This window comes from Garra rufa, chromosome 7 (genome assembly GCF_049309525.1).
Source record: "Garra rufa chromosome 7, GarRuf1.0, whole genome shotgun sequence".
In the NCBI taxonomy this organism is placed as follows: Eukaryota; Metazoa; Chordata; class Actinopteri; order Cypriniformes; family Cyprinidae; genus Garra; species Garra rufa.
In genome coordinates, this window is record NC_133367.1 from 34142435 (window position 1) to 34157418 (window position 14984).

A 14984-nucleotide genomic window follows, 5' to 3' on the forward strand; every position below is an offset into this window, starting at 1 on the left:
TAACTGCCTGTAGAGCTCAGTGACAGACTTGCGTTAAGGCAATGATCTAGGGAAGAGTTCAGGAAAAAATCTGCTGCACTGAAGGTTCACAGAAGCATTATCCATAACGGAAGACGACTGGAACAACTAGGACTCTAGAAAATGTCTGCCAGCCCCCATCCAAGCTGACAGAGCTTGAGAGGTGAAAAGGTGAGGCAAAGAATGGCAGATAATTGCCAAATGCAGATGTGCAAAGCTTGTCACATCATACCCAAAAAGACTTGAGGCTGTGAAGGTGCTTCAACTATGTACTGAGTTAAGGGTATGAATACTTATGCAATGCACTGTTTTATTTTTAATAAATTTGTAAAATGTGCAAATCTGGTTTTTGCTTTGTCATTATTACGGTGTATGGAGTGTAAATTGATGTGGGGAAAAACGAATTTAAAGCAGTTTAACATAATGCTGCAACAAAACAAAATGTGACAAAAATGAAGGGGTATGAATAGTTTTGCAAGGCACTGTACATATACTGTCCATAGAAACTACTTTAAATGTTTATATTTATAACCATGTGTTATCAATATCAGTTAACTTATAGTACATTGTGGTTGCACATTCATATCTGAAACATTTTTGAAGTAGACTGTAAAAAATGTCTTGTCTTCTATCGCTTGCTGTATTTGCAGTTGGTTAGGAGAACACTTCAGATAGCAAGAGACATGGAAGAGATAAGATTTCTCACAGTGCTCCTGGTAAGAACACGGCGTAATGAATGCACACAATCATATTGATCTTTGGGACAGTTGTCTGTCAAACAAACACAGTAAAATGTATTCACTTTATTAGTATCATTTACTGCAGGTTGTGTTTTGTTGTACTCGTTCATTCTACGGCGTATACAAGAGAAGATCAGTGTTGATAGAAAACTGGCAGTTACAAAAATAAGATGATACACATATTTGCTGGAGAAAATAAATTTCGATACACAGATAAAGTCGTGATAGATGCTCCTTTAAAAGGTCGTGGAAATTGGAATTTCAACGTCTGCGACTCAAAGTATCTGTCCTTGCAGTCTCTAGTTAGCTGTGCACAGTTCCCCTGGGCTTTAATCCAAAACCAAAGTCTCTCTCTCCGGGTGCCTTCTAAAGGTGCATCAAAAGTCCAAAGTGATCCAAAAAAAGGCTGTCCTGATTCGCTTCAGGGTCGAACAGTTCACATCCGCCTCGTCTTTTCAGATGATATCACTCAATGGCTGTCGTGCAGTCTGAGTTATCTGATTGGATGCGATGGCCCTCCTCTGCATTCTTTTATCCAGTGCCGCGCTCACCTTATATCTGCTGTGAAGAAAAGACCTTGTTAGGCTTTGACAGCACACCTGCTGAACTGACAAAAAAAGCTGCATACAAAGGAAGTCTATGGGGTAAATTGTGCAATGGATGGAAATTGCCAAAAAAAAGGATATTACTTTATTGTTTGTGGTTTACAGAGCCCTGGACAAGACATGCAGGGAAAAAAGTAAAAAGTGTGCATGATTTACTAATTCGTGTTTGTTTGATACAATAATTTGTGCCCTGGTTTTAAGTAAAACGTGCGCACAAAATAATTTGTACTGTTTCCTGTCCGCATTCTCATTAACCTGTTGCTGCTGTTATGTTATGTTATAGAAAGAGATACTTTAATTGGGTTTTATTTTGAGTTTGGAAAGAGACATTTTCAAAAGCCTTGCAGCATTGCATGGAATTATTTTAAGTGAGAGGCATCTACATTGGTTTATGAGAATGCGGACAGGAGGTAGAACTAATTATTATTTTGTGCATATTATATACTTAAAACGAAGGAACAAATTATTCTTTTGTGCGTTTTATTTAAAACAAGGCAACGAATTAATAAATGGTGCTCATTATTTACTTTTTTTTTTTTTTTCCTGCATGCCATGCGCGGGGGTCCATAGTGGTTTATGACATAGTGCTTTGCTCTTAATTTTTCTTACTAACTTTTCTTCTGAAAAAATATATTTTTTAAATGATTACATTATAATATTATATAAAATATAAAAGTGTTGAACGAAACAGCATTTTATTTTGATATTAATAGTTTGCTTATATATAAAGAAAAATTAAGAGCTAAACAGTATGCAAAATATAATTAAAAAATAAAGTTTTGAATATATATATTTTTTTTATTTGGATTTTAATAATATTTTGTATACTGTTTAGTTCTTAAATTAAGTTTATTTTTCTTTAAAATGTTTAAATATGATAAGAATGATTAAACTTTAATATAAAAACTTTATGAATAGTATTTATAAATGACAGAAAATATTATGAAAAATAATTAATTGAAACTGTCTCATACGTTACACAGCATTTTATTTTAATATTAAATTATGTATTTTTTTATTTTATTTCTTACAATGGTGCACGTGTGCAATGAATGGGAATCATCAGCTCTCGCTTTTTGTTGTAAATTTTGTATGGATGTAATTTGTTTTTTTGTTCCTCATTTTTTTCACTGTATGCTTTAGAATTATGCAGAATAATTATTTTATATTATATAAATAGTTTTTATATAAATATAAATAATTATTAAAAAAGTTATATATATATTTTAAATTATTTTTATATTTATATGTACATTATAAATAAATAATATTATAAATTATATACACTACCAGTCAAGATTTTTAATGTTTTTTAAAGAATCCATGATCCTTCAGAAATCATTCTAATATTCTGATTTGCTGTTCAAGAAACATGAACTATTATTATCAACATTTTAAAACAGTTGAGTACATTTTGTCAGGATTCGTGGATGAGAAAGATCCAAAGATCAGCATTTATCTGAAATAAAAAGCTTTTGTAACATTACACACAATCCCATTCAAAAGCTTGAAATCAATTAATATTTTTATTTAGCAAGGATGCTTAAAATTAATCAAAAGTGATGATAAAGACATTTATAATATTACAAAAGATATCTATTTCAGATAAATGCTGTTCTTCTGAACTTTCTATTCATCAAAGAAACCTAAAGAAAAATCTACTCAGCTGTTTTCAACATAATATTTGCTTTATAATGCTTTTTGAGCGGCAAATCAGAATATTAGAATGATTTCTGAATGATCATGTGACTAAATGCTAAAAATAAACAGCTTTGAAATCACAGGAATAAATTAAAATTTAAAATATATTCAAATAGAAATCAGTTATTTTAAATAGTAAAAATATTACAATTTTTGCTGTACTTTAGATTAAAAAAAACGCAGACTTGGTGAGCAGAAGAGACTTCTTTAGAACATTAAAAATCGTATAAAATAAAAAAACTTTTGAAACAGTGTTATATTTTTGCTGTGGTATCCCTTCCCCCGACCTTTGACCCATGAAGTCCACTTGGCTTTCATCTTACTTGACCATTAGTCTAAATATAGAGTTTGTAAATCTTGCCTGTCGCTTTTGGACAGTTTATCTCATTTTCCATTTCCTTTTCTTTTTTTAGCTCTCGCACTGGGCTGGCCTTCAAGCGGAGGAGAACCAAGGGAAACGTTGGGGCAGGAAAAGAAGTCGGAGAGGAAAAAAATAAAACAAGGTGTGGGAAAGCGAACGATTAAAAGTGCTGTTTACGCGTACCCGTGTGTATGCGGGACTCTGAGTGATGTTTGGACGTGCAGACGCACTCGAGATGATCCTCCAGCTGCACCTGCACCTCCCGGAGCTTCGGCCTCCTGCGTACGTACTCCACCTTGGCCACCTGAAAGAGAGAAAGAGTGAGTGTGGGAACATCCTGAGCTGCACGCACACACTCATAACCCTATCAACGGTGTATTTTTTCCTCGGCTGTTCCAGAGGTGAGATAAGGCGAGAGCTAAATGTGACTCGTCGGTTTCCTGTAATGCAGATGAGCCGCCTCAAACCTCTCTTTCTAAACACACACACCTCTCACTTCATACTGACAGACTCTTTCCCTCCCTGCCAACTCAGCTGCCCTGCAGGCCCGTTTATACAATACTTTATTCAGGTCTGAACACTCACACACATAGCTGGCGAGATAAACGGAACAGAACACACCCCGCACCCGCCGCGTTTCAGACAGATATTTGCAGCGGTTAACTCAAGGTTAAGGCTATTCGTTAACTAAACGCTTTCGGTGTGCTCAGCGGCCCTGAAATTCTCATCGACATTGTCCTCCCTTTGGCACGTCCTACGCTTTGCTCTTGTTACTGTACGTTCGAATTTGAGAAACGTGAAAAGCTTTACACACTGAAAATGAGCTTGACGAGCGACACGGTCACGGTTTGGTACGGATGGGGATTTACATCAACAAAAACATATTTGTGCTCAGTGAAGGAGAAAGAAGGTAGAAGGTCACAGTTGTGTGTCAGCTTTCAGATATTTCACCTACATTTCCTATAAAAAGGCACAAATGATTGAATGGTAATGGCTTAGCTCTAATAACTTAGTCTGGGACGAAGTTCATATTGACATCTTTTACGTATGGCTGCAGATTTTGAGCACAGAAACTTGAGATCTTTTTTTTTAAACTTTTGGAAGAGATACATTACTGGAGTCTTTTTTGCTGGAGGAACATCTGAGAAGCAGGAGACCTAAGCAAAATCTTCCATTTGCTTCACATTTAATCTCACTGCTGTTTAGGAGAAACAACTGAGATATTTTTTGCACTCCTTTATGATTTGTATCAAAATTGCAGGACCAAAACCTGGGGAGCTGCCTATCTAGATTGAACTTTTAGCATGTGGCATATATGTGTGTTATGTTATTTAATGTTTATTATTTAGTATATATATATATATATATATATATATATATATATATATATATATATATTAGTATTTTTGAAAGCATGTCAAATCAATTTACAAATTTGAATTAATTTTAATAATTATAAAAGGTTAATAATTATTGTTATTATTATTAAATTTTATTATTTAAATATTTATTTATTGTTTTAAATTTTTTTATATTTATATAAAATATAAATGTTATTTATAAAATATAAAAAGTAAACATTATATATTATTGTTATGTTATGTATTATTTACATTTAAAAATAAAATGTATAAACATTATTTACCAAAATTACATAAATATTTTATTTAATAATTTAATAATAACATTTAAAATAATTTAATAATTCTTATTATTTGATAAAGTATATTTAAAAAAACATTATATATTTTTCTGTATTTTTTGTATTATTTATTAGTATTTTTATTTAATAATAATAATAATAATAATTTGTTACACACATATGCAAACATACATACATATTTGTCTGTGTGTATATATATATTTATGTAAACTTAATTTTTATATATATATATATATATATATATAAATTAAGTTTACATAAAAGTTAAATAAAATTACATTTTACAAATTTACAAAAAAGTTAGTTAAATAAAATTACATTTTTGTAAAATAATAAATTCTAAAAAAATATTAATTATAAAAAAGTTGTACATTGGAATATTTGTGTATACAGTATAAAGATACATTATATATAATATTGTGTAATGATCTAGTATATATAAATTATAAAAAAGTTATATTAAAAAATGTGTATTTATAAAAACATTTAAAGATTTAAATTTGTTACAATTTTTTTTAAACGCATCATTTTATTTTTGTATGTTTTTAAACATACAAAAAGTTTGAATAATAATCATTATTTAATGACTTAAATATTTCAAATATAAATGTCATGTATTTTATGTATTATGAAAACTATATCTAAAAACTACATTTATTACATTATTTAAAATAATTATAAAACATAATTTATAAATACTGTGTATAGACCACAAAATCAGTCATAAGGGTCATTTGTTTTAAAATTGGGATTTATACATAATCTAAAAATCTTAATAAATAAGCTTTCCATTGATGTATGGTTTGTTAGGACAATGACCGTATTTGGCCGAGATACACCTATTTAAAAATCTGTAATCTGAAGGTGCAAAAAATCGCTTTTAAAGTTGTCCAAATGAAGTTCTTAGCAATGCATATTACTAATCAAAAATGATCAGTCGATATATTTACAGTAGGAAATTCACTAAATATCTTCATGGAACATTATCTTCTAATGATTTTTGGCATAAAACAAAACTTTATAATTTTGACCCCTACAATGTATTTTAGGTATTGCTCCTTAAAACTCCTTTTGTGGTCAAGGGTCACATATACACTCTTAAAAAAAAGGTGCTTTAAAAGGTTCTTCACAGCGATGCCAAAGAAGAACCATTTTTGGTTCCACAAAGAAGGTTCTTTAAAGAACCATCTCTTTCTTACCTTTTTATAATCTGAAGAACCTTCTTTCGCCACAAAGAACCTTTTGTGAAACAAAGTTTCTTCAGATATTAAAGGTTCTTGATGGAACCATTTAGACTAAAAAGGTTCTTCAATGGCATCGTGAAGCACCTTTATTTTTAAGAGTGTCTGAAATATAAAAACATACATTTACACAAGCAATTTATATTTTACAGGGAAAGATGTGCATGCTCTCACCTTCACAGTCCTGTGGTGCTTTTTGGACGGATGGCAGCGCATGTTGCTGGTGTTGCAGCATCCCGAGCATCGTCTCACCTCCACACACGGAGGCCAGATCAGGAAGTTAGCGGCCGTGGGATCGACCTGACTGCGTGGGATCTCGTAGATCACAGTGCGAGTCTTACAGACGGCAGGCACTGCCTCCTCTAAACACAAGACAAACCCATCAACACAAATCACAAAGAAGCTTTGCAGTGTGTATGTGAATACTCTCATCTGTTTTTTACCAATGCTTCTCTTGCGTCTGGAGTGAGAGTTCTTGAGATGCCTGCTGTCATACAGATGCTCCTTATAGTGGCCTTGTTTAACGTCCTGCAGCACCTCATTCTCTGCAGCAAAAGAATGAAGCACAAAAGTCAACAGTGCGACATATTTTGGCTTGCAGAACAAGCTAACATGCAATCCCTCCCTCGCTATTGTCAAGAAAGAGTGCCCTTGAACCTCTTTGTGAATGCCGCCTCGACTGGCCTGATTGGAAAAAAAAAAAAAAAATCAAGAAAACCCGGTCTGATTACTACTGTAAGTAAAGACTTAAGGTGTCTGCCAACCTGCCAGCACACTTCATCCAAAAAAACTACAGATCACAAAGCGAATATATGCACTGCCTGAGGACACCTAGACTCAACAATATGATGTTCGGAAAGGATTGTGTCGTCGAAAACGCTTTAGTTAGTCCAACCAAAGTGTGCAGTATTCAATCATGCTGTTTCACAGAGCCATTCAGCGGGACGACGGGGGACAGAGATGCCCCTGTTGTTGCCCCCGGAAACCGGCCCAATGCAGGAGGAGGGTGGTTTTAATTCAGGGTTGAGCACCGTGGCCGTTCGGCTTTTCACACAGTCGTTAGCGGAGCAACGGACCTCACAAACGCAAACACTACTTGAGCTTCAGCCCCTTTTCTCTCCCAAACACACAGACGCACACTTGCACGCAGAGACGCACACAAACTGAGGAATTCGACATGAATAATACATTACAGCAGCGCTGGCATTCAGCCGCACTCAACTCATAAAGGCGGCATGACAACAGTATAATGGAGAGAGTCTCTTGACCTCCCTCAGGCACCAGCCACACAGACGCAGCTGTTTGCATTTCAATTACAGCGCTTATGGGCCAAATCAAATTCGAGACTCATATCGTTCCGGCTGCAGCATTTCCTCATTAGATCCGCTGGAAGTTTAGATTTGAAGCGCTGAGGAGATTTTTAACCCTTTCGGATGTTCTTTGAAGTCAAAAGCTTCTTACAAAAAGTGAAGTGAACGTAAACCAGTCAAATCATACCGAGCTTCCTTTAAAGAGTTCACCTAAAAATGACAATTCTGTCATTAATTACTCACCCTCATGTCGTTCCAAACCAGTGAGACCGTTCATCTTCAAAACACAAATTAAGATATTTTTGATGAAATCCAAGAACTTTCTGACTTTCTTGACTACCACGTTCAAGGCACAGAAAGGTAGTAAGGATCAGCGGTTCAACCGTAGTTTTCTGAAACTACAGTACGAGAATACTTTTTGTGTGCAATAAAGTAAAATAACTTTATTCAACAATTCTTTTCCTCCTACCCTAGCACCATTTTGGAGAGTACCACGACGCATTCGTTGTTTACGTGTCGTGGTACTCTCCAAAATGTTGTACTTTCAAGAATTGTTGAACAAAGTTGTTATTTTAGTTTTCGTATGCCTTTAAATGATTATTGATTATATAGTCGATTTTGAAAATATGCAGTTTTGCGTTTGTAGTTGCATCTGTAAAGGCAGCTGGAGATGACGAATGGCGATTGAGAATGCAAATGCAAGAAATATGACCAATAGCAATTTTATCATCACTGACGGTTAAATTTTGAATAAACATTCTATCCACCTTTTTCTTCAATGCTGAAGTAAGCCTATGGGTTAGACTCCTGCTTCATTAGCCGCTATAGGGAAATAATGAGAAGAATAACAATGTGCGGTAAATGGTAAAACTGTTTGCACTACAATCGTAATTAAGATAATACATCAAAATAATATGGTAAGACACACCAATTTGCAATATAAAGCAGCAAAACGAGCCATTTTGTACAGACGCAGATCAGACTGGAGGCCAGACCCATTAAATTTACGAATGGCCGCGCCACGCTTGTCCCACCATTGTTTTGAAACTGACAATTACGTCGGTTAGAGGTTTTAATTTCAGATTAATTTCAATTAATCGTCCAGCCCTAATAAGTCCTTTTACACATAGCGGTAAATTACCGGTAAGAGATCATGTATGACCAGGACCTTTTCAAAAATACCAGTAAATTACGTCGGTTAGAGGTTTTAATTTCAGTTTCGATTAATCGTCCAGCCCTAATAAATCATCTTACACATAGCGGTAAATTACCGGTAAGAGATCATGACCAGGACCTTTTAAAAAATACCAGTAAATTACGTCGGTTAGAGGTTTTAAAGGAGAAGTCCGGTGTGATATTGACCTAAAGTGTATTGAATCATGATACCAAGTGTGAACGTACCTTGCATATCTCATCTCGGTTTGTGTCCTGCAGTTCGAAATTTGGGGTTAGTTAGCCGATGCTCACAACAGGTTGTCAATGAGAGTGAATAGGGCATCGGAGTAGCCATGTAAATAAATCACTGTTTTATGCCATTTACGAGGTACAAAGTAGCTCAACACTTCATTGGTAGACTTCCAAGGGCCCTGACATTTAAAACGAGACATTGAGAACTCAGAAAAAGCAACGGTAGTTTATTTACAAGAAGATTTATACAGACAGTACCTGGAAGAAATTTACCGGTCGCCGCCATCTTGAATTTAGTCACGATAAGTCGAGTGACGAGCAGGAAGGGACTTATCAGGTTATCAACCTGTCAGGTTGTAGTTTCCTTCCTGCTCGACACTCGACTTATCGTGACTAAATTCAAGATGGCGGCGGCCGGTAAATTTCTTCCAGATACTGTCTGTATAAATCTTCTTGTAAATAAACTACCGGTGCTTTTTGGTATCATGATTCAATACACTTTAGGTCAATATCACACCGGACTTCTCCTTTAATTTCAGTTTCGATTAATCGTCCAGCCCTAATAAGTCCTCTTACACATAGCGGTAAATTACCGGTAAGAGATCATGTATGACCAGGACCTTTTCAAAAATACCAGTAAATTATGTCGGTTAGAGGTTTTAATTTCAGTTTCGATTAATCGTCCAGCCCAAATAAGCCCCTTTCACACATACCAGTAAATTACCGTTTAGAGATCATGTGTGAACAGGACCTTTTTTAAAAACACTGGTAAATTGCATCAGTTAGAGGTTCTAATTTTGGTTACAATTAATTTTTAGATTAATCGTTCAGCCCTAATAAGTCCCTGTCACACAAACCGGTAAATTACCGTTTAGAGATCATGTGTGAACGGGACCCTTTCAAAAATATCTGTGAATTATGTTGGTTAGAGGTTCTAATTTTGGTTTTAATAAATTTTTCGATTAATCGTCCAGCCCTAATAAGCCTCTTTCACACATACCGGTAAATTACCGTTTAGAGATCATGTATGAGCAGGACCTTTTCAAAAATACTACAATATTATGTTGGTTAGAGGTTCTGAATTTCAATTAATTTTTGATTAATTGTCCAGCCCTAATAAAGCCCTTTCACACATACTGGTAAATTACTATTAAGAAATCAGGACCTTTTCAAAAAATACTGGTAAATTCGTTGTGGTAATTTACCAGTATGAGAAATAGTAACATTACCAGAAAATTACCAGTATGCACTGGCGTATGAAGTCTGCTTTGGCCCAAATAGGCCAATCTTAGCGTTCTTATGGAAATGACGGTGATTACTCTGAGCTGTTTACAAAGCTCTGCTTTTATTTGTTTTTCTATGTAAATATGTGCTAGATTGACATCTTTGATCATTACACCTTGTCTCAGCTTTTTTAATGTGCTTGAGACCCAGCTTCTTTTCCATTCATCAGTGCTGCGGCTCATGAATTGGATACTGTAATGCACGTCTCAAGTTTATAAGAGCAAAAATGGATTCTGTTTGATCATCCCCTTATGCCTGTCACTCAGACTTCAAAAATGTCAGCCTAGTGAAACTAAAGAGCTTCTACTCATGTGGGTGAATAAAGACAACGGCACAGCTTTTAAAGATTGGTGCTGATGACTGACATCACAGAATTTACCGGCACTTTGGTGCTGGTTGGTAAACAGTTGTCTGTGTGAACAGAATATTTTGTGTATTTACCGGTAAAGTCATACTGGTTATTGCTGTGTGAAAGGGGATAGTGTACTGGACATTTGCATTGTCAAGGTCTTACATTAATGCTGACATTGACAAATTTGATTTGGTGCCACCAAAACATGACATCATTTACCAAGTTCAAATACTCCAACTACGCATGCAGCGCCACAAGTTGCAGGAACGGCACTGCGGTGTCTAGGCAACAGGTGCTGAGGCGTTCGGTTTAAACTTGATTAAATGCCAAGGTCCATGAACTCTGAATGCAGGGGAAGATTGAGTGAGTCTCCTCTGAAAGGATTTTTCCCAGAGTCTTGTTCTCCCAACATTGGGCCTCAACGCTTTGGTGACTTGACACGCTTCACTCATGAACAAATCAGTGTCTTGTGGTAGTTGTGGTCCTTATTTAGCAACATGTTCATCAACCGCTTAGCAAGTAGAACTCTGGGTATTTTAATGAATTGATTGAGTGAATGTTTCAATGAGTCACTCATAACACAAACTTGTAGCCACTTTAAGATGTAGCCTGCAGAAAAAGCCACTAAACAAAAGTCAACAAATCTGAATCAATCTTTTTCCTTTTGAAGAGATTCAGAAGATTCAAGAATCAACACTAGCTGCTACTGCCTTTTGAGTTTAGGATTTAGAACTTTCTCAACTTTCTCACTTGTCTTGTCAAATAATAAGAAAAACAGTGAGAATTTACCTAGATAGTCAATCTCCAGGATCCTCTGGAGGTCACTGATGCTGTGGATCTCACTGTTAGAAAGTCTCTCGATCAGCTCTTGCGGAATTGGTGCTTCCTATGAAGGAAAAAAGTATTTTTTTTTTTATGTCAAATTCAAATTACATTTGTTGTAGCTTTATAACATTTCATAATCATTTATTTTCAAAAAATCTAACTAGCCCTTTTAAAAATACTGCTTTTTGACTTTATATAACTTTAGAACATTAATATCTGAAGTTAGTGTGCAAGAAAACAGAAAAGTCATGCATTAGGCTAAAAAAATCTCTCATTTTCAACTTTTTTGAGAATCAAAAATCAACCACAGTATTATAAATTCTTAATATTTATAATTTATAATGCATAAATGCAAAAGTGAAAGAGTAAGTGCACACTTGTGTTTAAAGTCCAAAAGTCTTGATGGTTGCACCACTTGACACATTTATGTGTACATTTTTTTTTTTCAAATGTATGAAACCAACATGAATGCAGATATGACATTTCTTAGACCTTGTACTTGTGTTTGACCTATTTTAGAATTATATATTAGAAAATCTATAGGTTTAAAACATTTGTCAACGTCCATCGTCTTGGACATTCTCGTTTCTCACAAACAATTACGCGAATTGCGATTTTCCGGGTTTTTTATGACCATTAAAGTTAAAACTGCGTAGTTAGAGGCCTTGCTATACTACATGCTCGCTTTCTCTTTCTATGTATAAAGGAATCTTTCTCTTAAGTAAAAACCCATCTTGCTCTTCTTATTCTATCCTCAATGCATATATGCTCCAATGCTGAACTTACCTCAGCAGCTGCTGAAAGCAGAAAGAAGCAGCAGACGAGAAAGTGAATCAGCGCGGCTCTCATCTCCCCTGTGGTCCAAATGTGTTCCAGCGCAGGCGAAACCTTCCCGACCGGAGCCGCAAAGATGCTCCAACCGGCGTGGAGCCAGGGAACATGCCTTTCCACAGACAAATCTCTCAATGGATAAAGTCTCCACAAGTCCGACAAGTTCACAAACCGACTCTATGCATGCAAACGAACTCCTGTTAATAAGTTCTTCTCGCTTAATTAATCCATTAAAGAAAGTCAAACCCAAAAGCAGTACGCGAAAACATGAATGAATCGATCCTTCATTCTTTTACCGCATCAGAATTACATAGAAAGAAACGTCTAAACCCAAATGTTCTTCTATATGCACAAAACGGTGGTGCAAAGAGTCCACGTTTATCCAAAATAGTCCACCGTCCACACTCTGTGTCCTCAAATAAAAGTGGTTTGGCTCAAACTTCAGCAGGTCTCCGGCGTGGAAAGGATCTGACAGTGAATGAACTACAGCTGCTCTCATCTCCTCATCTTAAACTCAACGAGCTGCGCGCCCCCTCAGGACGAGGTAATCTTTGCTAACCACGAGCCTTTCAAGTCACCGAGTCAGTGAAAACAGCAGTGGAGATTTTGATTCATATCAGTGACTCGAATCTTTTCAATCAGTTAAAAAAAGATTCATTCAGTGCCGCTTTCTGAAGGATACATCAGTAGGTGAATACAGTGAATACAGAAAAACACCGTGTTTGTTGACAACTTCGCTCGACATTTCCTCAAGATTTGACAAATGAGGACCTGAAATTATGAGGAAAAAATACGTCGCGGGATGTATTTGAAAGATGAACCGTAGAGTATGATAATATACGAATTTATTTTGCTGCATGTTTTGACTGAGGCGAGCTAGCAAGGTGTTTTCCTCTGAGCTATGATAAAGTTAATAGTTAACACATTTAGTTCAGATTCAGACGGTGTTTACATTAGCCATGTTTCTGTCAGACTAATGTCTAACAGGAGAAAAGGGGTGAGTGAGTTTCAGGGTCTACTGAAGCCAGTGTTCTCCTCAGTTTTAGATGGATGAATCCTTAATTAGCCCCACTGAGACAGGAAGCACCACAGACTGACAACTATTGAGGAGAAATGATTGGAAAGAAAGCAACAGTGAATAGGCTACACGAAAAAAAGGAGAAGGTGAAGACAGCAGACTGCAGGAGGTGAGCACAATGTTCTAGAGTTGAAACAAAAGCTGATAAAATAGACTACGCACAACACCCTCCAAATTGGGTTTGGTGCGATTTGGTGAGATGAAAGGAATAAAAGAATTCTCTGGAAGCTTTCCATCCATTCCGCTCATACCAATCATTGGAAAATTTTGTTTTATAACAATGCATTCTGATGCATGTTCTTGTTTTATTTCATATGAGCGTGTGTGTGTGTGTGTGTGTGACAAGCATGAGTTGCATTCCTGACCCTGACTTTAGCCGTAAGATGGAGAGGAATGTGTGAGGACCCACGCACACACACCAAAGCTTCAGCAGGTGAAGAATCTGGAAATCCAGCGTCTATGTAGTTCATGACTGACATCTCAATGAAGACAGAAGGGGGGAAGGGGTATGAGGTCAGACGAGCTGAACCGAAAGGGCTGATATGGAAAGACGTTTTGATATGCATGGCTATCAAGTGAGTTTGATATTGAGGGAAAAGGAAAAGCAAATGAGGGGACATTTGTTATGGTTGTGGTAAAAATAGGCAGAGAAAAAAGGGACTATGGGAGTTGAAGTCCCCTGAGATCCCGCCTTGCCAAAGAGAATGAGTCACGGCGCAACCACATCTACCAGTAATGTGTGTGGGAAACCTCTATGGAGCACAGACTTGCATACTGGTACCTTTTCTGTAAGACGGACACACTTGGACACACGGATACCCACACATACCTCGAGCACCGGCGGCCCATGCCAAGCTGGGATTCCTGCCAAAACCAAAAACCTTTGCTCTCCTTCCCATCCATCCAAGCATGAGAATAATAAGTTGAACTTCTATCGTGTACAAACACTGCACACTTGCTAGCTGCTCAAGCTCTTGACTTGTGGGACTTTTATGGAATAGTTCAGAAATGAACTCTGTCATCATTTATTCGCTCTGATGTCATTCCAAAACCAGCTTTATTTATTCCATGGAATGCAAAAGGATAATTAAATCTAAATTTTGTTTTTCATTCATGCTACCAATATTCATACTATACAGATGCACCATTTGTGTGGCATAACCAGAGGCTACATTTTGTCATGGGATAATAAAACTAAGCATGACTGTTCATCTTTTTTTTTTTTTTTTTTAATTCAACACATTTTATTCAGGTGAGACGGAATAACCTTAAAGAGATAGTTGACCCAAAAATGAAAACTACCCCATGATTTACTCACCCTCAAATCATCCTAGGTGTATACTTTTTTCTTTCAGATGTTGTGAATAAAGTTGAAATGTTTCAAGAATAAAGTTGAAATTACGAGAATTAAATCATAGCAATTAAAGTTATAATATTTTCAGAGTATAGCCTGCACATGCAAATGGCCTGGATTGGGAGCACCGGGAGAAGTTGCCAGGCCACCAGAATTTATTTGAATATGTGTGGGATTATTAGCAGAAATCATACCATGTGTTATACTCGCAGAG

At 36.0% G+C, this 14984-nt stretch overlaps 1 protein-coding gene across 2 annotated transcripts; it reads right to left on the minus strand.

The window, feature by feature from the left end:
• Positions 1 to 806: 806 nt before the first annotated feature.
• pdgfaa (platelet-derived growth factor alpha polypeptide a) lies at positions 807 to 12798 on the minus strand. 2 transcript variants are annotated; one of them, XM_073844625.1, is made up of 6 exons: positions 12294 to 12798; positions 11472 to 11568; positions 6773 to 6874; positions 6504 to 6691; positions 3609 to 3729; positions 807 to 1316 (listed from the first exon to the last, which is right to left on the minus strand). In XM_073844625.1, exons 1-6 carry the CDS (start codon positions 12354 to 12356, stop codon positions 1306 to 1308), a joined length of 582 nt encoding a protein of 193 aa, XP_073700726.1. In that variant the 5' UTR covers positions 12357 to 12798; the 3' UTR covers positions 807 to 1305. The 2 variants fall into 2 exon arrangements, with proteins under 2 accessions (XP_073700726.1, XP_073700725.1); XM_073844624.1 differs by having other exon boundaries at positions 807 to 1319.
• Positions 12799 to 14984: the final 2186 nt, after the last annotated feature.

Bases quoted from the DNA above. Each gene is read 5' to 3' on its own strand.
- pdgfaa (XM_073844624.1), bottom strand. From the start codon at position 12,356: ATGAGAGCCGCGCTGATTCACTTTCTCGTCTGCTGCTTCTTTCTGCTT. The intron at 6,875-11,471 runs GTAAATTCTCAC...CTTTTGCTGCAG, and splicing joins CCTGGAGATTGACTATCTAG to AGAATGAGGTGCTGCAGGAC. The intron at 3,730-6,503 runs GTGAGAGCATGC...TCTCTCTTTCAG, and splicing joins AGCACCACAGGACTGTGAAG to GTGGCCAAGGTGGAGTACGT.